The sequence below is a fragment of the Cebidichthys violaceus genome, unplaced genomic scaffold, assembly GCF_023349555.1.
Source record: "Cebidichthys violaceus isolate CVI_PGR_0920_01 unplaced genomic scaffold, fCebVio1.0.p SCAF_79, whole genome shotgun sequence".
In the NCBI taxonomy this organism is placed as follows: domain Eukaryota; kingdom Metazoa; phylum Chordata; class Actinopteri; order Perciformes; family Stichaeidae; genus Cebidichthys; species Cebidichthys violaceus.
The window spans coordinates 539,130-566,181 of NW_027176963.1; the positions used below are offsets into that span (position 1 = coordinate 539,130).

General features: G+C 41.6%; 1 protein-coding gene across 2 annotated transcripts in view; it reads left to right on the plus strand.

Annotated features, from left to right (window-relative positions):
- The window catches only part of grin2ab (glutamate receptor, ionotropic, N-methyl D-aspartate 2A, b), a 100,913-nt gene that overhangs the window by 55,147 nt on the left and 18,714 nt on the right, over positions 1 to 27,052 (plus strand). For both annotated transcript variants that reach the window (XM_068737422.1, XM_068737423.1), the window contains 6 exons: positions 14,256 to 14,422; positions 14,614 to 14,748; positions 14,847 to 14,946; positions 16,212 to 16,417; positions 20,462 to 20,576; positions 20,699 to 20,901. In XM_068737422.1, the coding sequence (XP_068593523.1) occupies positions 14,256 to 14,422; positions 14,614 to 14,748; positions 14,847 to 14,946; positions 16,212 to 16,417; positions 20,462 to 20,576; positions 20,699 to 20,901 (926 nt within the window). The remainder of the gene's footprint in view (positions 1 to 14,255; positions 14,423 to 14,613; positions 14,749 to 14,846; positions 14,947 to 16,211; positions 16,418 to 20,461; positions 20,577 to 20,698; positions 20,902 to 27,052) is intronic.

Sequence of the window (27,052 nt, forward strand, 5' to 3'; positions counted from 1 at the left end):
TGGAGGGAGGATTGAGGAAAAAAAAAAAGGATTGGATGTAACGAATGAGGGAGAAATTAGGAGAGACAGAAGTGGAAGAAAGAGCAGAAAGAAAAGCGTGGCTAATCTGACTCTGAAAAGATTGTTGAAATAAACTTTTTAAGGCATTACAACTCTTATTACTGTTCAAACTTTTTTTTTTTTTTTTTTTTCGCACCCATGCTTGGTTGGATGTTTTTTTTGACTCAATTAAGCATTAAATGTTCCGCCAAAGCCAAACTGAACCAGTAAATGATAGCGAGGGGGAGAGGGTGGAAAACGCAGCGGATAAAAAGGAGTGAAGAAAGGGACAGGAGGAGAAGGCTGGCGGTGACATCATGCTTTTAGTGCACAGGCCGGCCCTCAGGCCAGCGCTGAATACACTCCTAACAGTCTTGTGTACTTCCCTTAGACTGAATTATTCAACACACTCCTGATGGAGAGACTGACTGTGACTGTGTGTCTCTAAATGTCTGGGTGCTGCGGTGCATGTGTGCATGTACATGCATGCATGAATGCATTTGTCTAGAGAGTGAGAGAGATGAATATAAGTTCTGCGTGTGTGTGTGTGTGTGTGTGTGTGTGTGTGTGTGTGTGTGTGTGTGTGTGTGTGTGTGTGTGTGTGTGTGTGTGTGTGTGTGTGTGTGTGTGAATACAACTTTTTCTTCATTTGTGTGCTAGAAAGAGTGTAGGAGAGAAAGGCTGCTTGGAGTCATTGAATGGGGCTTGTGATGTGTGGGTGGCTGCTCAGTTTGTGTGCAAGTGGGTGTGCGCACACACACACACACACACACACACACATACGTCTGTCAAGTCTGTTGAAGTAAAAGTGTATTTTCTGTGTTTCAGATCAGGTGGTTCGGCTAGTTTTGGTCCCTCTTCAAAAAAGAAATAGAGCTCAATCAATCCTCTTTCTCCCCCAAATCTCACCAGAGTGCTTGTGGATGTCTCTCCGCCATTCACATACACACACACACAAACACACACACGGTAACACACTGTCTCCCTCACTCTGAGTTTTCGATTTTAAGCTGCAGTGCTCTTCTGCGTGCCCCCATTTCTTGTTTTTGTGTGTGTGTGCGTGGATGTGTGGTCTGTGTGTACTCTTTTAGTGTGTGTGTGTGTGTGTGTGTGTGTGTGTGTGTGTGTGTGTGTGCGCGCGCATTGTGTGTTTTTGCCCAGTGCGTGCGCGTGTTTCCGTTCGCGCGTGGACAGTGAGTGTTGGGGTTTGATCCTGTGCTAATGATCTCCCAGTGGCTCAAACTTCTGCAAAGTGCGTCGAGCAGGAAGGGAGAGAGAGAGAGAGGGAGGCAGAGAGAGAAGAGTGGGGGAGAGGAGGATGTGGAAGTGAACAGAAACCGGTGCCTGATCATCATTATCATCATCGTCCTCGTCATCACTAAACCCTACGCTGCTCTTGTAGAGTAACCCCCACCCCCAGTCACCAGCACCAGAGCCTCCACCTATCGTGATCTGCACAGCTCTCCTCCACTCGAGCGGGAGCAGCCGCTTTGGCAAAGTCTGCGTCGAGAGCTGCAGCATCAAACCGGCTGGTGACAGAAGGATGGAAGGAGGGGTGGATGGATAGACAGATGGATATAGAGAGTCGGCATGTGATGTGTGTCATACTCGCACTCTCCTCAGCACACGCATGCACACTAGGAAACGTCAGCCGCAGACAGTCAGATACTGGAACTGGGCTTTTTTTTCCCTCTTGTTTCCTTTTGTTGAATGTCACACGGAGGGGTTTTCTCGCATATCTCCCTCTCTTTTCTCCCTCCTTCTTTCTCTCTGTCTATCTCTCTCTGTCACTCTCCCTCCCTCCCTCCCGTCCCGCTCTCCCTGTCAACTCCCAGCTCATCTTCTTGCTTACACGGACTGTAATGCACTTTTGTTTTTCTGAATGTGTTAGCACTTCCTCCACTTCCTCCCCGTTCTCCGAGTCTTGCCTTACCTCTCCTCCCCTCCCTCACCCATCTGGAAAAGATCTGTCTCGCTAATAGGAGGGCCTGGTAAATTAGCCCTTCTATCCTTCCTCTCTATCGCTCCTGTCTCCTCCCTTCCTCTCTCATCTATCTCTCCAAGCGTGCGCTGCCCAATAGAGCGCACTCATGCACACCCACAGATACAGACGTAAAAATACATACGCACAAGTACAGATTTGCCCCGTTTCTGGGTCTCTCTGTTTGTCTCCAGGTTGGGTACAGGCTAATAGGGCGTAGTAGGTAATGGCAGCCGTAGCCTATTATCTCTGCTCTGCTGTCTAATAGCCACTGGCTTTAAGCATCTGCCATGTAGCTGCTCTAACTCCCCCAATGGACACTTAGCAACTTTGTGCATACACTGATAGACACACACAGAAACACATGCACAAACCACCCCCACAGATGCACAGCAGAGATAAAATACACACCGCCAAAAGTAATTTGTGCATATGTGAGTGTGTCTGTGCACAGAAGAATGGTGTGTGTTATCACTTCTAACACACCGTGCCCTGACATTATGTATGCTCGCTCCTCCTCGGGGAGCACTGCCTTCCTTTAATTAGTAAAGGAAAAAGATTTACTTATCTGATCTTTGACACATTGGCCATACACGCACACACACACACACACACACACACACACACACACACACACATCGGCCCGCGTGCACACCGACACCTATCCATTACCAGTGCGGTGTGTTCAGGCATGTGTGTGTGTGTGTGTGTGTGTGTGTGTGTGTGTACTAGGGAGAAATGAATCTGCGCCCATCTGTAGACTGACCATTGATTTGCCATGGTAACAGTGGATGGTGACTGTCGTGTGAACAAAAGCGATGAGAACAAGTGGCTGTATTGGAGAGGACATGGGGAAAAAAGAGAGGGGAGGTGGTATTAAACTGGAAAAACATAGGGGTAAACTCAGCAGAGGCTGGGAGAGAGAGAGAGAGGATTAACGTGCGTTAGCCTGTTGCTGGTTTGACTAAATGTAGCAACAAGATTTTCATGTGTGTATTCCAGAAAGGGAGAGCTTCTGCACAATAGTGTTGTGGGAGTGTTTTGGGTATAAAAAGGCTTACACAGACCTGAGTAAGGCTTATATATAATGAATGAATCCCCCCTTCAGCTACCGTTTTTCTTTCCTCTGCAGAATTAGTGATTTGTCTACCCCCCGCCCCCCCCCCCCCCCCCCCCCCCCCCCCGCAAACAATCTCTGCAAAACTCCTTCACCACATTCTCCCACGATCCACCCTGCACCCAACCGACATGCCCTCTGGAAGCCTGTGTCATTGTATAAAGTTATTCCGTGGCATTTAGCAAACATTATGCCTCTGCTGTCAACAACTCACTTAAGAAACACTGGGCTAATGTAATTTTAACCAAAATGGGGATAAACCAATGTTTTAGTATTCAGCAGGGCCTGCAGCTCTTCTCTAAAAAGCTGAAAGACTAACACACTGTGAATTGTCTAATTAATCATCTGGCTTGTGGTATTCCTGCGCCAGCCAGATCCTTTTGTTCCGCAGTGGCACTGGACAAGTGCCCTGACCCCAACCACGACCGGCCGTCCTGTTCTCATACCTGCGGCACTTGGCCTGTTTAGCATGGTCCAGCAATCAACAAAACTGAGGTAGCCAACTGGGATGGGCTGACTCACCCCGCGCTGACATTTTTACACCAGGCCTAAGGTTTCCAAAGTCCAACACAGTCGAGAGAGACATAGAGAGAGTAAGTGAGAGAGAGAGAGAGAGAGAGAGTGGGATTTTTTTTTTTTTTTTTTACCCAAAGGCACTTCAGCTATAAATATCATACCGACAATTCTCTGATTTGCCAATGAAGGCTGACAGAGGAGGGAGAAGGATGCAGGGTCTTGCTCAGTTCTTGAGCTGTTTTAAATTCATTCACAGATGGGGGGGGGGGGGGGGGGGGGACTGAAACTGAGGGAGGAATAGGGTTGGCTGTGTCATTAATTTTCCATGTAGGGGGATGAAATAACATTAACATCTCTTTCTCTCTGAACTTCTATAAGTCAAACGGTTATTATTACTGAAAAAAAAGCAGCAGCAGCACACACACACACACACACACACACACACACACACACACACATACACACACACACACCGTAGATAGACGCACGTCCTATTATTTTTCTGCCACACAGATGTTTGTGTTTTTGTGTGTGTGTGTGTGTGTGTGTGTGTGTGTGTGTGTGTGTGTGTGTGTGTGTGTGTGTGTGTGTGTGTGTGTGTGTGTGTGTGCGGATGTCACAGCCCGGACAGACACTTCAGTTTTAATAAAGCAGAGGCCTTTCAGCACTCTGGCGGATCCTGCTGTAATCTCTTCTAAACAGGTGTTGTGATTAGCCTCTGCCGTGAGCAGCATTCTGACACTTGGATAGGCAGGGCCAACCATGCACACAACCATCGGCTACCACTCAGGAGACAGATTTAACTGCCGGGGCTTGGCAAGCGCACTTCTGCCACCAAATACAATGTGCTTCGTCGAAGTTCTGCTAGAAATGTATTTTTTTTTCGGTCCTCAGCCAAATAATTGTGTCTTTTCTTTACAATATTTCTAGTTGATTCTTTGCACGCTGATGCAGCACCATATGTGAAAGAGTCAGCCCTGGCTCTTCATCTAAAGGGCATGGTCGGTGTAAAGGGCATGGCTGTTTGTGTATGCGGGTGTTCATCAACAAATTACAATATCAAAATAATATTGAAAACTTAAACATTTTGATTCGTCGGCAGTATAAGGAAAACAACCACTTATTTTGCAGTGCTGTCAAATTAGGAATAATCCTGTTTCCGAAAACATCTGCATTAGAGAGTTTTGCTAATTAAAATCACAATGTTGTAAGAGCCTGTTTGTGCTTCCAGTTTTTTTACTTGCATATATTTTCTTCTTACTTGTCTGTGTCTGACAACAGCTTTCTTTTTACTCCACAGTAATTATCGTATATTCACCCTTCTACCCTTTTCATTTAATACCTTGTGAAATATATTGACTAAATAAAAAAATATATGATTTGTATCCTCATTTTACTAGAGTAGATTAAATTGAACAAATAGCAAGAATTCGGAAAGAAATTAGGGTTTTTTTTTTTTACTAACTTTTTGGTAATACTCAATAATTATTAAATAATTTATTTAAAAGAAACTCCTTTGATCCAACTGACCATGATGTTTCAGATGAAAAACTCAAATATGAGCAGCCGCAGTGGATGCAGTACTGCGTAAAACAAACTCCCAGATAGAAAAATAAAAGTGAATGTTGATGGTTTTCTGGGGAAGAGATATCTCACCTGCATGGTTCAATCATCTCTGGCACATTACCAGGAGTGTGACACCGGATTAAGATACCACTAATCTCCTGATAATCTCATCGCAAATTAGTATCTATAAGTGTTTTTTGCAGCACTAAAAGTCCCGACGAAACTGTAAAGAATCTCGACTGACACGCTGACAGGAAAGAAATATATTACATGGGTATGATGGATGACTGTACGTTGTTGAAGGCAGCAATATGTCTGCAAGCTGTTTATAATGGATTTTCAAAAACAAATGTGAGTTTATGACTTCCTTGAGATAATTAAGGCAAACCTGCACTAGAACAGAGTGTATTAGTTTCTGACTGTGGCAAATACAGTGGTGGGTTTAGAGTTTTTTTATAGCAATGGGGAAAATTACACTAGTATTGCACCTAAATGTTTTGCACACAAATGCTCAAGGCAGCATATCCCAGACACAAGTGAAGTATCTCAATGAGAGGTGAATTACTTCTCTATGGAGAAAAAACAATGGCATGAGGACTAACTAGACAATTTTAACTTAAATAATTTAACCATCAATTTAATACTTTATGCTGAATTTTTCATAGTAATGAATTCAAAGCATTGCAATATTTCACTTTGAAAACTATTTATCTGAAGTTATGTGGTTTCAATTCCTCTCTATAATTTTTAATAGGTTATTTTGATTTTTCACAAACCCTAAATAGAATTGATCGGACCTCTGTCCTATAAATTCTGTTCTGTATGTAAGATTAAATTACCTTTTTGAAAGAGGGGAATTCAAACCAGATCAATTAAGATAGATTGTTTTCAAAGTAAATTATTTTAGTTGTTCCTTTTATTAACTTATATTTTATAGAGGTAGTAGACCTCTCATCCAGACACTCAACTTGTATCTGGGATGTGTTGCTTTAATTCATTTTTTTGCAAAAATATTTAGCGTTAAAGAAGTAGGAGTTTACATTTTCCCATTACCATTAATGGCTGTATAAAACTTTACAACAGACAGAAACTAACAGTCTGTTCTACTCCCTTCCTTTTCGTGCATTTCTGTCACGCTGTTACAGTCCTCCCAAAATACCGGCCTCTACAGCAGGTCCGCTTTGACCCAGAGCGCTGGGTAACTCGGTAGCAAAATAACTTAAGACTCTTTAAACTTTTGTGTGGGGAAAAAAAAAGTAAGTGTTTGGTCTGAAGCAGGAAAATGTGTTTTCAAGTGTCAGGAGACATGCCGCATTCCCATCCCAAATTACTTTCTGAGGTTAGGTCGTAATGCCGGTCGCTGTGTCAGTCCGTGGCTGCGCTGCTGTCCATTACATGCTTCTCTGAGTTAGTGGTGAGAGCTAATGCATCACCAGTCCAAGGCTATGCTAGCTTGGGGGCTCTGCGCCGTGTTAAACGCTATTCTGTGTTTGCTTGGGGAGCGTGAGGCTGTTAAATAGTACAGTAGACTTAAGCATTGGGACTTTCGTCTTGTTAAATACTAAAGTAGTCTTTGTTAGCATTGAGAGCCAGTGTGTGCAAGCTAAATGCTAGTTGCCTGTCAATCCCGGGAATGGAGAGAGTTGATGTTCAGTTGGTGGATGTGGGCTTTGGGACATGTCTCTGTGTTCTAAAACCGAAGAGCTTTCAGTGCTCATGGGGCCGCTGCTTGTTAGCTATTGAGGGACCTGCCTTTACATTCTGTTAATGTCAAGAGAATTTTTGATGCTGTGTCTCTGCTATAGAGGTTGCCGACTGTGCTGTCCCTGTTCACAGCTTTCAGCGATGTTCAAAGAATAATGTTTGATGTTACATGTTTGAGTGTGTTGCTCACTGAACTGTTATTGATGAAGTTCAAACACCAAGAAATGAATGTGTAGATACTGTCAATACTCAAAAAGCGTTGGTAACATCAGCAGCTCTCTCTTTCTCTCCGGATGTTCTTTGGCAGTGTTACTTCTGCTGGTCAAGTGACAACGGCTTCCTCTCCCAGGCTATAGGTGTTTGTTTGTAAGTGGCTTTCCTGAGCTAATTCTTTGTTAGCGGATGGATTTAGAGCCGTGTTTGTTAGCACTGGGGTTTGCAGAACATCTGCTGAGCATTTACACAGCCTGCAGCCTGACTGCAACAGAAAATGTGTGCTGTGTACCAGCGGAGCATTTTAGTGCAGTTTTAGTGTTTTACAGGCCCTCTAACATACTAACCTGCAGTGTTTGATTTTTACTAATTACGCTGGAAAGGTCCAACATTGCCAGGTGGGGTTTAGCTTACAAAAACATCCACTGTAATACCGGAGGTGACCTTCCTTTGCTGGATTGTATGAATTTTTAAAACACTAGAAAGGCAGTCTATCACCCCGTGTGCCCTTTTCATTCAGGGCATGTATTAAACATAATATCACATGCTAGACCACTATAACTGGTATTCAGATACTCTGGTATGTTGTACTACATTGGTTTTAATTAACACCGTTGTTTAACTTGTCCTAGCAGGACATTTTTTATTAATGATGGTAAGGATGGCTCTTTTGCATTTAATTGCTAGTTCACACTACATGACTTAATAAGCCCTGATTTCATTATCATAAGTTAAAATCATTAAAAGTCACCTAAAACATCAAAAGTGATTTATTTTTGTGTATTTGTAATCTATTGAAAACATTGTTCTTGTTTTTTCCTTTTTAAAAAGTAATTTTATTGGTTTGTTATTTCAAATTTGCATGTTTGTTTTGTTTTTATTGTCAACAATGAAGCTACGATATATAAGTTTAAAAATGTTCTTTTTAAAGTCAAAGTCAAGCCTCTCAGGTCAAAAAACAAGATTTTGCATGGGGCCCCCAAAAAGCTGGGACCGGCCCTGCTGGCCGGCGAATCCTAATGTTGGAGGAGCTGCTGGACATGATGCACTTCTTGTCATGGGGAGAGGCGCAGCATGTTGCCAAGGATGAAGAGATCTCATTCCAGTCTTATTACCCATAGGGGAGGAAGAGGAGTAAGTAATTAAATAAGACATTGTAACATAGCACAGTATTCCTTAAACTCAATCCCTGGGACCAAAGTTTGTGTTACTAAGTGATAATATGTGCCAGCGACAAAACATCAACACCACTTCGACCGCGTCCCCTCTCGCTTGTGTTTTCTTGACAAAAACTTGAAGTGTGTGACCCCCTGTCACCGATCAGTCGTGGAGTGTGAAAACCGCAACAACACTGTGCGAACAGTACAGCGATCTGACGACTATGAAAGTCATGTTGTGTGAAGTTGGCTTTAGTGTCCCAGTAGGCAACGACACTTTGATATCTGGAACTTTATTCCCAAACTGAATGCAATCATCAGTGTTTTTCAATGCTTTAATAACACTTTCCTGTCCATGTTTTTACTGTTAGGACATGCCAACATGTCTAAAGATGTTGTAAAATGCAGTGCACTGTGTTTGTCACTTTTACATGAGAAACTCTCTGTCTAATTATTTGGACGGCAGCAAATTACATTTTACATTACATTACATTACAGTCATTTAGCGGACGCTTTTATCCAAAGCGACTTACAATAAGTGCATTCAACATTGGTAATCAAAAGAACTACTAGTCACCAGAAGTCATAAGTACATCTCCTTTTCCAAACAAGCATCTAAGAGCATGAAGCAGAGCATAACTCAGAGCCAAATTATTATGTTTTCTCATACATCCTCCTTAAAATGCCTTGGATTCCTGCATGTCATGAACTGAAGTTCAACTATTTACCAAATTAGTTTTGGGTGTTACCAGTGCCTGAAACCTGCCGGTGATGTTTAATATTCCATTCACCAGAATAATGTGTGGATCTATTTCAATCTCTCTACCATATTATTCTGCATTTGTAGTACTGCCGCTGTAACTCTTTGCTTTTTTTGGGGGGGGGGACTTCACTTTGTTGACACAGAACTTATTTTGCTATGCTAGTTTTCTTGCACTTTTGTGCAGACTTAAGTGAGATGGTACTTAGCAGCATCTGGGGGCCGTACTTTGTCAGGCCAACTTAATGTAGCCGCGCCATTCAAACTGACCTACTGCATTAAATATTAATATAGCACATTGCTGGCCTCATCATCATCGTCCTCCTTACCGCCATCTCTTTCTCATTATTCTGCATACTAGCTCCATCCTCTTCTTTTGTGCTGCCCCATGTCATGTACTGTTCTACCAGCCTTTCAATTATTGCTCCTTATACCGGCTGGCTGCGTATTTCTCTCTTCATCCACCTTCACTTATCGTAGGACTCAGCTCCTCCCCCTGTAGCCCACATGACTCCTTCTCCCAACGATTTCTAGAAATGTGTCAGTTCCTCTCTCATTAGCCTGGATCTCTACAGCTTTCTCCACACTTTCATACTTTCTTCACTTGATTGCTGTAAACAAAAATTAAATTTGACATAAAGTAGCATGTGTCTGTGTGTGTGAGGGGAGAGAGAAAAAGTGAGATGCTGTCTTGCTGGATGTGGTGTATTATTTAATGGTACGCTGGCTCATGAGTTAAGCTATATTTTGAGGGGCCTTTGTGCATGTACACATGTGTGTGTGTGTGTGTGTGTGTGTGTGTGTGTGTGTGTGTGTGTGGCTGCTGTGTGCATGCACGTGGGTGGATGTGAAACTACATGAAGTTCACTGTATTTGTATAATTGATGCACAATGTCATCAGTAAATCTCTAGGTAGAGTATGTGGGTTATAATGTGGAAATACATTTGTGTGTGTGTGTGTGTGTGTGTGTGGTATAGTTGTGCATTATTCATACGTGAGCTCCTTGGTGGACTTGTGTGATTTGATGAGAAGATGCAGGTCTGTGTCAACGTCTCTTTTTAGCCTTTATAATTCAGTAACCACCAGAAACTATCATCTTCCCCTTTCACCTCTCAGTCCTCTAAAAAAGATTCATTTTCAATTCTCCTGCATCCTCTCCTTCCCTCATCCTCATCTTCGTCTTTCCTCCTCAGATTGTGAAAGGTGTTTAAAAGGAAACGTGCGGGTTACACCACGATGACAGGTGTAAATATTAAACATGTTAAAAGCATGTTATGAACATGTATGGCATGTAGCAGCACTTCTGCAATATCTTCAGCCTGTCAGCACATAAGAGTGAGTGTGTGTGTGTGTGTGTGTGTGTGTGTGTGTGTGTGTGTGTGTGTGTGTGTGTGTGTGTGTGTGTGTGTGCATTTATGATTCCTCACAACTTGACATCAGCTGTGTTTTTGTTGCATGCTGGGTTCAGTAGTAGCTGTTTTGAAGTGTTTTGAATCCTGTTCTCATCAGTGGGATCAGACTACAGGAGTTTTGGGTCAGTTTATCCCAGATTCACTCCTCCCGACAATCAGAGGAGGAATCTGGTCTGGGACCTCGGTTGGTACCGATGTTCGGCTCAGATTATCCGGTAATGTTATGGATTTACATATTCAGTCTTAAACCTCGCTTCGGTGAAGGTAACACAATGTGTGTATTTGTATTAAGGCTGGAACTAATTATTATTTTCATTATCGATTTTCAATAAATTAATTTTGTTCTTCATAAAATCCACACAGCTCAAGGTAACATCTTAAAAATAAACTTGATATGTCGAACTAGCAGCAACAAATCATCGCATGGAGAACCAGCAATAGTTTGTCATTTTTGCTTGATAAATGACTCAAAGGATGATTCTGGACTCTGGTTTATTATAATATATTATATCTGGATAATTCTACAGGTTTGGAAGAGAAAACAAAGACGAATGGCCAAATTATCAACCAAATAGCTGTAAGTTAACTGTCACCGTTAAGGAACAACATTCTGGTTCACCTACTACACTTGACACTGTAGTTGTGTGAGTATTCCGACTGTATGGAAAACCATATTAGTGCTAAATGATGCTTAGACCGATCATTAGGCCCTGCAGTGCAGGTATCGGTATCAGGCTGCACAGTCATACATCTTCCTGGCTTGGCCTTCTATCTACATTGTAATTGTGATGCTAACCAGGATTGGCTGGCCCAACTGGCTTGATAGACAGTTTCATCTGAATGCCATGAACCGCCCGGTAGTCTAGCGGTTATCCCTGCTTATCTAGCCAGTAGTCTTACATATAAGTTATTACTTATATCAGAAAACGTTCCCACACCATTCTCTGACCAAATGCACATTTAAATGATAGTAGTAACTTTATTTATGTAGCACTTACCGTGACAAAGTGCTTTACCAACAAGGACAAATAAAAGATTACAAAAGCACACAGAAAGAACAACCAAAATAAGTAACATTTAAGATAATTAAGAAAAAGCCTAAGAATAAAAGTTTTAAGAGCTGATTTAAAAGAGTGAGTTTTCTAGTCTAGTTCCTCAGTTAATCTATTCCAAAGGATTGGTGCTCTAGCACTAATGCCCTGTCACCCTTGGTCTTCAGCCTTGACCGGGGAATAGCTAACAGGGCCTTATCAGAGGACTTCAGGCTACGGGTTGGTACCTGAGGAATTACAAGCTCAGCCAGGTAGCTCGGTGCCATACCATGCAGTGCCTTAAAAGTCAAGATTACGAGTTTTAAAATGAATTCTTACACCAACAGGCAGCCAGTAAAGGGAGGCTAAAATAAGAGAGATACGACCATGCTTTCGCGATGTGGTTAAACGTCTGGCGGCTGCGTTTTGGACACCCTCAAGCTGTGTTATCACGTACTGGCCAAGCCATGTAAACACAGCACTACAGTAATCCAGACGAGAAGTGATGAAGACATGAATAACTCTTTGAAGATCATTAAACTTGTTAATAAAAGATCTCAGGAAAGAGCAGATACTCTGTGGCTTGCGCCGCCCATCCATCTACATTGTATATGTTTAGGCTTACCCACAGCGGCCGGACCTCACCGGTTTGGAAGGCAGCTTCATCTGAATCAGCAGTCCAGCCACCATCGCTGTATTTCTGCACACTTAGATAATAGGGCCTTAGATAATCTGGCTAAGCTGTTGTCTTGTTTAAACCGATCTGCTCCTCTGACTGCTCATATGATCTCATTGGATCTTTGTTGCAATGTGGTGATTAAAAGAGTACATAATATGATGATAGCCGGTAATTCTCAAAACCACATAAATATGACTCATGTTATCGTAAGAGATGGGAATTATCCCTTAAACAATTACCAGGTTGTTTCGTCGACTGATTCATTGTTAAATCGATTGTTTTCGGCGCTGATTTATATGCAACTGTCGGTTGTAGTCTTGTATGTGTGAGGGAGTGGGCGGCTGCATGTTAGTATCTGTGCTTGTGTGTCCGTGTTATCTGGGTAAAACTGTGGATGCGCCTGTTGCCGCACAAGGAGAGATTTTTGTCTTTTCTTTCTAAACCTGAGTAAAGTATAAAGCCACACACACACACACACACACACACACACACAGATGGAAACAGTGAGATAGATCTTTTTGAAGTACAATTTCATCCTCTCTCCTTCCCACTTTTCTCTCTTTTTGTGTAGCTGTGAAGGGAGCGGAGTTAAATCTCTGCGGGGCTTGCTTTATGTGTGCGATGGCCTGAGCTGTGAGCTTTTTGTTAAACTGAGGGACAACACTAGAGGCACAATATAGGTTTTACACACACACACACACACACACACACACACACACACACACATACACCTATACACACATGAAGGGGAAGGTGGTGGGGGCAGAGAGACGGGAGCTGACAGCTGATTCTCCATGTGTGTTTATGAGGGCTTTGATGTTTAATGTGTCACGTTCTTTGATGCCCTGTGTGGAGGGGTGTCAGCGCATGTATGTGTGCATGTGTGTGTGTGTGTGTGTGTGTGTGTGTGTGTGTGTGTGTGTGTGTGTGTGTGTGTGTGTGTGTGTGTGTGTGAGAAAAAGAGGTTTGTTGTTTGTGTCAGTCTTAGTTTTTTTCTCCCAAGACTCTCACTCCTTTTCCACCTCTTCCTGCGGCAGGTATCTCAATCTCACTCACAGGACTGGAACATTTTTCTTCTTCTCCTTCTTCTTCTCCCCTTCAGCCTTTTCTTTTTCTCCCTGTCTGCTCCTCCTCTCCCCTCTCTGGTGGATGGGCTGTGGCGCTGTCTATTTGTTGTGTCCCCCGGGGGAAACTCAGCTCACACTTTATGCAAACATGCATTCAGCAATCATTAGCAACTTATTTCACAGTCACTTTGGGTTTCATTCTGTTTAATAGCTGCTTTTACATTTGGTGATGATTGCCGCTGCCTCTCGCTCTCACGTTGACCCCCCAGTTTCCCTCCGATGCTGAGACAAAATGATTTCACTGTACGTGGCATTGGGAATTAATGCTGGAAAATGTGGACGCAACGTTTATATAGAGGATATCCTCTTCCAATGAGACCGCTAAGAAATGACGCCATATCTTATGTAGTTAGCGTACCACATAAAAATGATGTTCAGCATTAAAGACTGTGATTTCTTTTTCTGTGGTACATTTAATACACTAACCCAGTTCAATAATTCAGCCTCAGACACAATGAGCAACCAGGAAGAGCGTTGTTATTTGCCTCAATTGGGTTTCGAGACAATGTATTGCCCTTGTTTTATTGGCTAATAAGCGTCGAAGTGAATCAAACCTGTGAGTTATGAGGCCGTTAACGCCGACCAGTAGGGCCCTCGTGTTGCCAGCAGTCACTCTCTCTTGCGGTGTAGTCGGACTTGTTGAGTCAATCTCTCAGTATCTCTTCCCCGCTGTCCCATTTTCCCTCATTCGTTCTTCTAACGCTTACACTCTCTCTTATCTCAGTCTGACTCACTGATTACAAAATTGAAAATGGTTTTAATTCCACCAGGTTTTTGAGTCTGATTTGCACTCACTCACTCACTCACTCACTCACTCACTCACTCACTCACTCACTCCAGCTCTTGATTTTTTTTTTTTTTTTTTTTCCCCTTTCTTTCTTCTCTGCAATTAATTCAGTTCCTCAGACAAATCTGCTGACTGTCTCTGCTGCCGGCCTGTTTGTCATTGCAGGATGAGAAGTCCACGTTCTTCCAGTTCGGCGCCGCTCTGCAGCAGGAGGCTCTGCTCATGCTCTCCATCATGGAGGAGTATGACTGGCATGTTTTTTCTATCGTCACTTCCAAGTTCCCCGGGTACCAGGATTTCATCAGCACACTGAAGATAACTGTGGACCACAGGTAATTAATACCCCCCACACAAACATAAACATAAACACACACACACACACACACACACACACACACACACACACACACACACACACACACATGTGCACACGCTCACTCTCTGTTTCCATTCCTAACCTTTATTTACGGCAGCTGACAAGATTAAGTACCTTGTTTTTTTTTTTAATGGTGTATTGTTACAGCTTTGTGCGCTGGGACCTCCAGAGCGTGGTGACTCTAGATGCTGTCGATGGCGACCCAAACTCTAAATCACACATTGCACTCAAGAGGATCCAGAGTCCTGTTATACTGCTGTACTGCTCCAAGGATGAGGCTGTGTGAGTGTATTTTCTGCTTCTGTTTCTGTCTCTCTGTCACACACTGCCACATTTCTGCAGTGAATTTTGATGAACTCTCCCATTCTACTCCTTCACAGGTACATACTGGAGGAGGCTCGTTCCTTGGGCCTGATAGGAGCTGGTTACATCTGGATTGTGTCCAGTCTCACCACTGGCAACCCAGACTTTACCCCCGAGGTAGTGAGGCCCCAAATGTAGTAACAGGTGGCCTGTTGTTTGACAAGACGTGCAGAGTTTTTAATTCCAGGCTTTTTGCCGGTCATCTGCTACCTCTCCTGTATATAACTCATCTCTTTTATTCTCTACAGCCAATATAAAATACAACAATAAAGAAATACTGAAGGAAACCAAAATCAACTAACCAGCATCTCTACAGCTTTCTAACATGCTGTGTCTTGTTTGCTGACAATTTGTTATTATATATGGGGTGCCTGAATATTTTGCAGTTTCCAGTTAACCAGTTGAAACTTGGTTTTCTTCTGAATAAACTAGATACAACATGTTGATGGATAAGCTTTAGAGGTGCTGGAAAGCAGATTTTGTTTCCTGCGTTCTGAGCTACACTAGCTGTTTCCACATGTTTGCAGTCTTTGTGCTAAACTAAGCTAACTCTGCATATTAACAGACAAATATTGTGGTATCAATTTTTTTCATCCCTCCAGAAAGCAAATAAGCACATTTCCCAAAATGTGGAACTATTCCTTTAAGCCATATTAACATATCATATTTTTAATTTACTTTGCTTTGTTTACATTCGTCTCTCTCTGAAAACATTTGCTTAGCTCCTAAATAGGATGTTTGACAGCATTACACACACATTCACTCCCAAAAAGAAGAACAGCAAGGTAGCTCTTATCCAAATAGGATATGAATATGTGCATAAATAATTCAAAGTATAATCAGCTCAAATGTTCCCCTCACATTAATACTCGAAATATATATCCAATGTTTGCTTACCTTTTCTCAAAAGCCTCTCAAATGTTTATCCTCCTCCTTTCCTTGTCCATCATCCTCAAGTCCCTTTTATGTTGGGTTTTTATATCTCTTTTTCAAAGATCTGATTCCACATTTTGTGGCAAATTAAAAAGTAAAAACAAAATATTGTAGGCTAGATTGACAGACTAGCGTGCTGGCTCTTTTTTTTTTTTTTTTAAATGTTTGCTCAGTCTGGTTTAGAGAGACAAACTTAGTGAGATATTTGGTTTCTCAATTCTTTCATTTTGACAGTTTCAAGATGTAGGCGTTACCCGAATGAGCGGTTCAGTCACACTTATGTGATATACAGATATGAATTATTTCAGGAAGGCACATGGAACCAATAAATCATCTGCTTGACACCTTTGAGAGACATGGATGTTTAAAACTGGGGTTTAAAAAAAAGTCGAATTGAATCCTTCACACCATATGTGCCACCTCTCAGATCTCCTCTCCTTCCCTCTCAGGTGTTTCCCCTGGGCATGATCTCTGTGTCCTATGACGACTGGGACTACCCGCTGGACACGCGGGTGCGTGATGGGGTGGGCATCATTTCCTCCGCAGCCACCGCCATGCTGCGGGAGAAGGGGGAGCTGCCAGAAGCCCAGAGCAGCTGCTACAGCACACCGGCAGACAGGAGCCCCGGGAAGCTCCCACCTAGCGCCCTGCGCAGGTGTGTGTATGTGTGCGAAAGTGTGAGAGTGTGAGGAGATCAAGGTCTAGGGACTTGCATAACTCTGCTCGTCTTTGTAGCTGGGTGTTGAGCCGTGTTACATAAGTCTTTTCAATGCACTAATGAGAGGGCTAGAAAAGAGAGAAGAAGTAGAGATGACAGAAGTGTTAAACACTGTGATGTCTAATGACATTTAACACTATTAGCCGTTGTGTACATGGTTGCTCTGTGTTTGAACTCACTCTGCTGCCTTAACCGACAATGAACTGAACTGCAGGCAGACCTCTGTGTTGTTGCTGCCCTGTGTTAACTAGACCCTACCGTGTGTGTGTGTGTGTGTGTGTGTGTGTGTGTGTGTGTTCACGTGTAGTTCTGTGTGCGCACCTTACTTCACATGACTGGGTGTCATTAAGTCAGGATTAAAGCAGCTTTTACTAGCTTTGTTCTCTCTCTCTTCTTTCTTGTTACGGGGCTCTGTGGCAGTATGTGTTGGTAGGTGTGTGTGTGTGTGTGTGTGTGTGTGTGTGTGTGTGTGTGTGTGTGTGCGTGTGTGTGTGTCTCTCCGTGCACATATGCATCCCAGTATGAGTGTATGTACTCCTCTGAAGTCTCTGTGACGAGGAAACAGTCAAATCTTTCAAACCAGAAGGGGGGACAAATGGGCCCGCACAGTCAGACACACATTCATACTGAACATCCACAGTTGTAAAGGCACAGATACAGAATCTGGCAGCAGCTTTGCTTCCTTTCAGGGTTTTTTCTGTGTGATATTGTGACTACATCTTGAATATGAGGTATTCAGTGGCTAAAATATGATTATTAATTCAGACACTGATACAAAACTGACTGAATGCATGGAGGTCAGGTTGCTGGGCTCTGCACAGCTATGATGACTTATGAGTTGCCTCATTAGAATGAGAGCCACAGTGTGATTTTCACCAGTATGGCTTTATTATCTCATTTCTCTCTCTTATTAGCCCATTACAGTATATATCAAAGCATATACAATACCGGCGTTGTTGACAGGTTGATCCAATATAACTCAGACCTCAATAGGAGCGCAAACCTTTTTCGGAAATAATCTTTTCCTCATTCTGTCAGAGGTACCTCATTTTGAACTTATTGAATGTAATTTGCATATTTGTCAAAACAACTGCTGCCAATTTTTTGTGATAATATACTGACAGGTTGGATTTCCCTACCCCGATTTGCAAGTGGCGAGGCTGTGATCAGAGTTCTGCATACATTAGTCTAGATACAATCTTGCCGCAGTGTGTATAAACAACGTGAGGTGGAGAGGAATAGGACAAAATAATCTGGCACTTAAAAGTCATTATCAGCCCCGTTGGATTCCCCGCCATTCTTGCCTGACAGGCATTAATATCCCAGACTCTAGTTCTGCTTATGTGGTCTTCACAACGGCACCGGGGTTTTATTCAGGTTTGTCCTGGTAGTAAATTTCGAAAGGTTATTCTATTTGATGGAACCACTGTACCATGCAAACCCCTAAGCTGTCACTGTTTTCTGAAAAGATGCTGCCTGCCACAATGCAGAAGTTGGGAAGAGCCTCCCCTCGTTCTTTATTCATACCTTTAGAAAGTGCTTACACAATGGCTACCCAAGCACTTGAATAAGAGGAACATGTGCTGCACATATAGTAAGTGGACCCACATTTGAAAGACGCTGTTTGCAAACGCAGGTCATTTTTATTTTTCTTGTCATGTGGCTGATGCTGCTATTAAAATGGACGTTGAATTTCTTGGCAATGCAAATCACTGAGCAAACAGTAATTTAAAAACCACTGAACCCCGTTTTAATGTAGCTAGACATCTTGTTTTATTGACATCACAAAATGACAGGAATACACATAAATAAATATGAACGTATGAAGAATAATCTGCTTGTTTCACCAGCCTCATCCGTTTAAATCAAAATCTTCTCCCAAAAATGCTAACAAACCTGAAATAGGAGGAGACAGCAGTTTCCCAGAATAGACTGCAACAGTGTTTCCGCTATACAGTATGTATTCAGCTGTGGCAATGCACTGTGACAAGGGCATCACCTGCTGAACCACGAAGATTTTTCAAACACAAATCCTGACATGTCACTGATAGCATTTCAACCTATAATGACAAAGGCAGGTTCATGTATGCGGCACAGAAAAGTCTCTTATGTGTAACTTTGTAGGTTTATGTTGTAATTATTTGTGTTTGCTGAGAGAGAGAGGGGTCTACCCACGGCAGAGCTGTTTGGGATTTTTGCAGTGCCTGCTTGCGAGGGAGACAGGGACCTTTTTTATTTACTCTTTACTCCGTGTGAGTGGAGCCTGCTTCAAAAGAGCACAGGCCTGTTTCCAAGTCTTTGGGAAAACAGACGGTTAACGTACCTCTCTCTAATCCACTCTCCAAACAACATTTATGTATGTGTGTCGGAGTACAATTATTATAGTTTTCACCTGCAGGGCGCATGTCAAACAGCACTCAAAAGGTTCTCGTCATGCTCTGACCTGCTCACACAATCTTAGTCTCCTTTTTGAACTCTCTTGTTTTAGAGCGGTGACACTGTGAATACTGAAAGCATTGTTTAAATGCATCTATTAATGTATGTTTAGTAAGACTTACACTTTCTTTGACACTAATTTCTAAAATGCATTATGAACATACTTATAGCACTGTATAATTATACGCATTTATATATATATTGATAATTCGTTATAACAATAATGATAACATATTATACATTTTTATTGGCTTGTAAGATCAAATTTCATAATACTTTATAATTGCTGGTTACTCACTGACATTTTAGATTTATGGATCATTCTTCAATTTACTAAAAATGACCACTTAAAGTGATTTGTCACCAGTTTGTAATGAATCATATTTGCTTTTGCTTTATGGTCACATTATTATGCATTATGACAGTGATTATAATTATGGGAATTATAGTAATACACTGTGATCTTTGCCAAACAAATATGTCAGTGAATGACAATTATAAGGTATTATGATACTTGGCCTTGTAAGTCATTATAAAATGCTTTATAATGTGTTGTGATTGCTATTGTAGAGCATTGTGAATAGTAATATTATTTATTACGAGTGCTTATAACTATATTAATACAGTGCTATAAGAACACATTATAAGTATGTTTATAATGCATTGAAGACATGGGCATCATAAAAAGTGCTACCCAAAAATATATAATAGTGGACTCATGCGCCAAATTAAAAAATGTTTGTAAAGCAGATAAAAAGCTGCAGATCTTTTGACTTTTGAAATATTCTATTTTATTCAGTTGATATTTCGGTCATGCAGGATTACTCGTGGAAACCATGTTTGACACTGTGTCAAAATGAATCAAACTATTTGTAATAAGACAGAACACAAGGCATGTACAAAAAAAGTGTGGTCTGTTTTGGGCAGCTGCTGTCCCTCGTGTTATTTGGCCTTTTTAGTAAACTTCCCGAGACAGGCCTCTTGTCCCCCAGTGGGAATTCATGCTATCAGCCCGGTCTCATCACTCAGAACATCCTCGCCTTCTGAGAATTGTTTTACTGGAGCAAGTGTATTCTTAATCCCATATCACTGTGAGTGATACTGGTTCATTTACTCCTCTCTACTGCTTCACTTTAGCGAATGTGTAAATGTTTCAGCAAAGGATCTGTTTGCGTATGCAAGATAACTGTTGTGAGTAAGAGAGTGAGGGCAGCCTTGTTGCACCAGTGACTTGTCTTTCAGGCGTATATCTGTGGAGAAATCAATGCAGAATGCTGATTGGAGAGATATGTGGCCTCTGACTCTTCCCACTCCTACACACAAAGAGATGCTCACACACACACACACACACACACACACACACAAACACTCAGGCATGCATGCACGCACAGTGGGTGAAGACAGCATTGATTTGAAGAGGATACTCTTGCCGTGATTATAGACTGCTTTACTTGTTATTTCAAATGGATCTGCTCTTGTGCACACATACTCACAAGATGCAAAACAAAAGCAAATAACAGCTTCCTACTCTCCCATTTGTTTCAGACACATGATGCATGTTTGGAATGAAGGGCGTGACTTATCCTTTACTCCAGATGGTTACCAGGCCAACCCCAAATTGGTTGTCATCGTCCTGAATAGTGAAAGGAACTGGGAGAAGGTAACAAATGAACACAGTGGTTTTGCAAAAGAGCACGGAAATTTAAAAAAGTCAAAACACTTTAATTAAGATGGTGTCCCTGGTTTTGTTTTTGTCTGTTTTGCGCACACCCCCACACACAGATGGGCCGTTGGGAGAACGGGACGTTGTCACTGATGTTCCCAGTGTGGCCGAGGTATAACTCCCACGGGGATGAGGATGCAGATGAAAACCATCTCTCCATCGTCACCCTGGAGGAGAAACCTTTCGTCATTGTCGACAATGTGGACATCCTCACCGGCACCTGCATGAGAAACTCTGTGCCCTGCCGCAAGCATGTCAAAGAGTAAGTAGACAAACACGCCATGTGAACAAATACACAGCACCAAGCCACTGCTCAAACGGGCTCAATGTCGCTGAGGAAACGCTCAAATCCACACTCAGCTGGAGGTGGTTCAGGAGGTCAGACAGGTGTGGAAGTCCTTGATATCAGATGTCAGTTTCCTCCACTAGTTGAACTATTGTAAACCAAAATGCTCACTGCTTAACTAGTTGGAGTGTCTTTTGACTTTAATAGTTTACTAGTGAGGCCTTAAATTGAACTTTTGAAAGACAAAATGACTTACTAATTAACTGGTGAGTCTTTACTGGTTGACTAGGTGTCATTTTGACCTGACTAGTTAACTAGTTACACACGCTTTCTCTTACTCGTTGACTAGTCAAGGCGAAAAATGCTGACTTGTTGACTAGTGATGTATGAAAGATGCAGCACTTCACTAGTTAACTAGTAAGGTCAAAACAACCCCAACTAGTGTAACTAGTGGACATTTTGGCCTGTACTTGTTAACTAGTAAACATTTTGAGCTCACTAGTTAACTAGTGAGCTCAAAATAGACTCCTAGTCTAACAACATGCAGCCATTAGTTAACTAGTTACAGTTCCTCAGGCCAACATGTTAACTAGTTTGCAACATGCAAATGGCGAAGGCGGGATAATGACGAAATCCTTCCTCCTGATTGGTAGGTATTTTTTATTTTGAACTGGAGCCTCATTACACGCTTCTTCCCCACCTCCAGTAGTGCAACTAGTGAGCTTTTTTGATTTCAGGAAACTGATGTCTGATATCAAGGACATGGAATAAATGATCAAGTGGCATTCCATAGACAGGTACCTGTTTGTTCTTATTTGAATAAATAAGGTGGAATCAGCAAAGTTGTTTGTTGATCTCAGGAAAGCATTTGACTCTCAATTAGTTCCCCTGTAATCTTCCCACTAGCTTTTTTCTACTTTTCTGTAGAAAATAAATAATAGAATGATAGCTCTCAAACCGGTCTCAATTTGTCTCAGAACATACTCGTCAATCAGCTGACCTTTGCTTGTCCACTTTTGTTCTACAAGGCTTTATACTGGGCCCACTCATTTCTACTTTATATAATAATGACTCATCATCTGTTTGTCCTCGAGACTGAAATCCAAATGTATGTGGCTGACAATCTAATATAATCACATGGTGGTGCTGAAACACAAGTTAATACTAAACTCACAATCTCAATGGTCCATGTAAAAACTCGGTTGTCACTATATGTTCTTTGCCAAGACAAATAGGTCTTTTGTAGCCCCCCGTGTGTTTTGTCAGGAGAAGAGCTTGTATGCATTGTATACAAATCTAATCCACTGCAGCTAATTTGAGATTCATATATAATGATTCTACATGTCAGCTGAGGCAGCAAAGATGTACATCAGGGATTTTCCCTGACATTACTCACTATTTTGTGTTCTTTGTCAGTGTTGTACAGGAGTACAACTCTTTTCCAACTTCTGTCAGAGAGTTTAACACATACCGGCAAAGTAGTTCCCCTTTGGTTCATGGATAATCAGTTGTGTCAGCATTAATAATGAATTGCTCTCTGTTGCTGTCAGCTCGCTAATGCCAGTCTGTCGGTGTACTTGATTTTTGTTTCTGCTATCACTGTAATTGCATGTGTTGCCCATTGTGCTCTTTGTTTAATTGTTCCATTAATTCAGTGTGATTATTTGTGCTGTTTTAGATGATACAATTACTAATTAATAATTAGTAATGCTGCTGTTTCCCTTTGTGGTAAATAGAGACACATTCAAATTCTCATCTCATTGATGTTCTGCAAGGTTGTATGATATTTCAATATTGTTTATATTTGTACTCTTTATTTTTTATCTAATTTTAGACTCCTACATTATTTAAGATGTGGCCAGATGGAAGCAAATAAATACCGTAATGATTTGATTCTTATCAGCAACTGAACACTTAATTGTGAAATGTAACCACTATGAAAAACGTAATGTTGACGTTTGAATATGACTGAACCAGAAGAATTGATGTAATTCTAATTGAAAACCATTTATCTGATTGTCTGTGGTTTGAATTTCCCTTTTTGAAATTTTCAAATTGCAATTTCAAAAACTTTGATTTAGATGTAAAGTGTAAGTGTTGAGGGTTCAACTTCTCCTACTTAGATTACATGAGTTATAGATTATCTATAGATTATCATTATTATATATCATTGAGATAATCTGAGCAACTTGAATATTGTTTTCTGTCTTTTTATGAATTTACTCTGAATTTGTTCGGTTGACAATTAAGTAATTGTCAAGCGAACAATAGTGAAATTGCACTAGAGCTGAAACAATTGTGAATTAACTGAATTGTCAATGGACAGGAAAATTATGAATTAATGTTTAATAGTTAATAATCATATAATTAAAAATTTTTTATTATTTATTCCAAATATTCCCTCTTTTGGCTTCTCAGTTGTGAGGATTAGTTAGATCAAACATATCTTTAGGTTTTAGACAGTAGGACGGAGAAAACAAAAAGCCCTCCCATTTGGCGTTAAGAAATTGTAACAGTCACTTTGAATTATTTTTTGACATTCTATCAACCAAACGATCAATAATCAACACATTGAGAAAATATTATGCGGATTAGATGATAATGACAATAATGGTTAGTTGCAAAATCAGCTAGTGGAAACAGAGATGGTTCTCAAAGTAAAACATTTCAATGCCTTAAATTTATTGTTTTAGTATTTAGCAGTGATTAAAAAATTAGGTGTTTAATTGCTCGTGCGATTCAAATCGTCATGCCCAACTTTGGCTTCCATTCTAGGGATGAAAACCAGCCTTTTGGTTAACACATTTACAGTTATGCCTATGAATGTGCAGTGTCCCCGTTACAGAAAAACGGTAAATAAATACATAAATCCCAGCTTGAGCTGTACCTTGAGACAGAAAATGAAAAGATGTTTCATGTGGGACGCAGCCCAACCTTTTGTCATCTCCCATCTGGACTACTGCAACTCCCACCAAGCCAGGCTCGTAAAGTATTCTGTTCAGCAGCTACAAACCATCCGCTGCAGCCTGCCCTGTCTGCAACCTCCCCAAGTTCTCCTTTGTTGCCTCCCCACATATATAATACACCCCCCCCCCCACACACACACACACACACCCTCCCTCCCCACAGGCTGCCTGTGGCTGTTCACATCAAATTCAAAATTCTGGTCCTGGCATTCAAGGCTCCTTCGGGAGTCGCACGGGTATATCTGCAGGCAATGGTCTTACCGTATTCGCCAGCCTGCGCTCTGTGCTCTGCTACAACCGGCCACTTAGCTCTCCACTCCCTGCGGCAGCTACGTCATCCTTTCACCTGGCCTTGACTCCTCTCTCTGCGGCTCCCCAATAGTGGCGTGTCCTTCCCACTTCAGACGGGACCGCACAATTACTCCATATTTTCTATTGTTAAAAGAAAACAAAAAAGCCCTTAATCCCCTGAATACCCCCATTTCACCATATCTTTATTCAGCACCTACTCTTTGGAAAACACTTCTGTTTACTTAGACGGTTCTATAGTCATTAGCATATCTATATCAGACGTGATCACTTCAGGATCACAGGAATATTTCATTATCTGTTGCGTGCACTAAGTCGCTCGCAGTAACGGCATCGGCTAATGGAATGGAAATGTCCCACAAATTCTTTATTGACTTTGATGCGCTACCTCATCAAATGTGTTTATTTCTTAATGTATGTATACAGTTTAATACTTCACCACTCACCACCTCACTGCATATTATAACACTTTCTCCACTGAAACAATAGCAGTGGGCTGAACGGCTTAAATCATCCTTTGTTACAAATGATATTAGTTCCTACAGATTGAAATTCTTATCACAGTGATCACAGATTTCATACATATAAAACATGCATTTTGCCACAACTTAACCATTTTATTGTTTACATCTGTGTAACTGTGTTACAGACTCTACATGTATGTCATATGCTTTTAGAAATCCGCCCGGCCCTCTTAACAGCTACATGTCAAAAAATAAAATTGCACTCTCCTCTTTGAAAATCACTTGAAAGCCGGTTTATAGTGGCTGAAATGTTTTTGCAGGCCTTCTTGAATGTGTAAGCAACGCAGAGATGTTTCTCAAATAGTCTGGAAAAAGTAAAACTTTCTCAAAGAAGCTTCCCTCGAATTCTTCGACATGTTGGGTTTTGCTCCAATTATCTGCAATATACCGACGCCTCAATAAGAGCCTCTGCATGACAAGAGCGTTGTTTCTCTCTGCTAATTTCTGCAATTTAGCTTACATCTCAGCTTATCTGGACACAGCCATTTCAGAGTACATAAGCATTAATCATAATTGCTGCAGGTTTATTTGCCACTTGCTCAGTATCTGCATCTGCATCTTCTGGTTGATAACTTGGCCACAACACAGTCCAAATACTCAACTAAAATCCATCTTTTCTCCAGCATTCTACTCATGTCTAACAGCATTATTGTCATGACTTCAATGAATGTCAAAAATTTCTACCAGACAATAGAAAATAGTTCCATTGTTCAGGATAGCAATTAGGATAGGATAACACAGGATGACATAGGGACCACAGGGAAAGAACTCAAACTAATTACTCTCTTGCAATATTTATTTACTTTTCTTTTCAACAAACAGAATCCACCATATTAAAGCTATTGTGTCAGATAGACCCGAGACGGCAGACAGAAGATGCAACACAATAACTATTGAGTTTCTGACCCATGTAGTCACGACACTGTAGGCACGGACAATTAGACGACTGAATCACCGGGCATGGGAAGTTTAACTTGTGACCCGATTTCTCAACCTTCCTCCGAAAGCGATCGCCGTGGAAGTCTCAGCGGTCACAGGCCAAGATGACTTGTCTCTTCGGGGCCTTTGTTTAGGTTACATTTGCTTTTTTTTCCCCCGTGTCCAGCCATCCGTGCGTCCATCCATGCGTACATTCATCCAACCATCCATAAGTGCCACATTTACTCAGTCACTACTTCCATTTCATTTGTGTGTTTGTTATTACAAAAGTATGGCATGAATCAAACAGATGTACCGTATGAGTATCTTGGGGAGTCTGTGTGTTTACACAGTGACATAAGGACACAGAAAGGGCTCAGCTGGGAGAGCTAATGTATACATTATATGTGCATTAGACCACCTGGGGCACACTCTGTACATAGAAAGACTCACACACACACACACACACACGTTTGTATGAATACTATGCCATCTTTCTCACACACACACACATTTGCACACATGCACACTATGCTGTGCCGCAGATACAGTCGACTGCTGCTAAAAGACATTTTAATCCTTTGATGATTCAGTTCTTTGACAGTCGTTCTCTGTGTGTGAATTCCTCAGTTCTTTTATGAACTTTCCCTTGAATCAGCTAACATGGCAAGTGAAAAGGTCACAGAGTTACGCTTCCAGTTCATACATGCTACATCAGAGATGTTTGACACGGGAGCGAAAAAAAAAAAAGTTTTCATGGAAATACTTTTGAAAATGCTGGTGGAGTTTAATAGATTATGAGTATTATTTGATCCTACAATTGAGTTTAGTTCACAGCTCCGAGGTCCTCGGAGAGGGCTGTCAGAAAAGTTTACTTGAACATCAGTTTCCATTGACTGCATCCTGTCTGTTTGGCTGTTCAGTGTATGTACAGTAGGTAGGCTGTGAGTTTCAGAGAAGTACCCCCTTACGGACGTAATCAGTGAAACACTTAGGAGGAGGGGAGAAAAGGACGGCGTAAAGGAACGAAGAGAGAGACGCTGGGAAGGACAGCTGATATTTTAATCATGTAGGTTGGTTGTTCTGCAGAGCCCAGCTCTATTTTAAGCCCAGCAGCATCTGCTCAGTACCCCTGTGTTTTCAAGCACTGAGGGAAACACACACACACACACACACACACACACACACACACACACACACTCACAAACTCCATATAAGCTCTCTCTGCCCTTCAGCAGTATTCATGGTTACTCTGCACTGTCATAATTCTAGTTTTACAGTTTGGAACCACCAGATGTGGAGCGAACAGGCGGCAATAGTACAGTTACACTCACAATCCACACAATCGCCTGAACAACTCTAAAATGTCGTCTAATGTAAAAAATATGACCTAATTGTTGATTGTGTGTG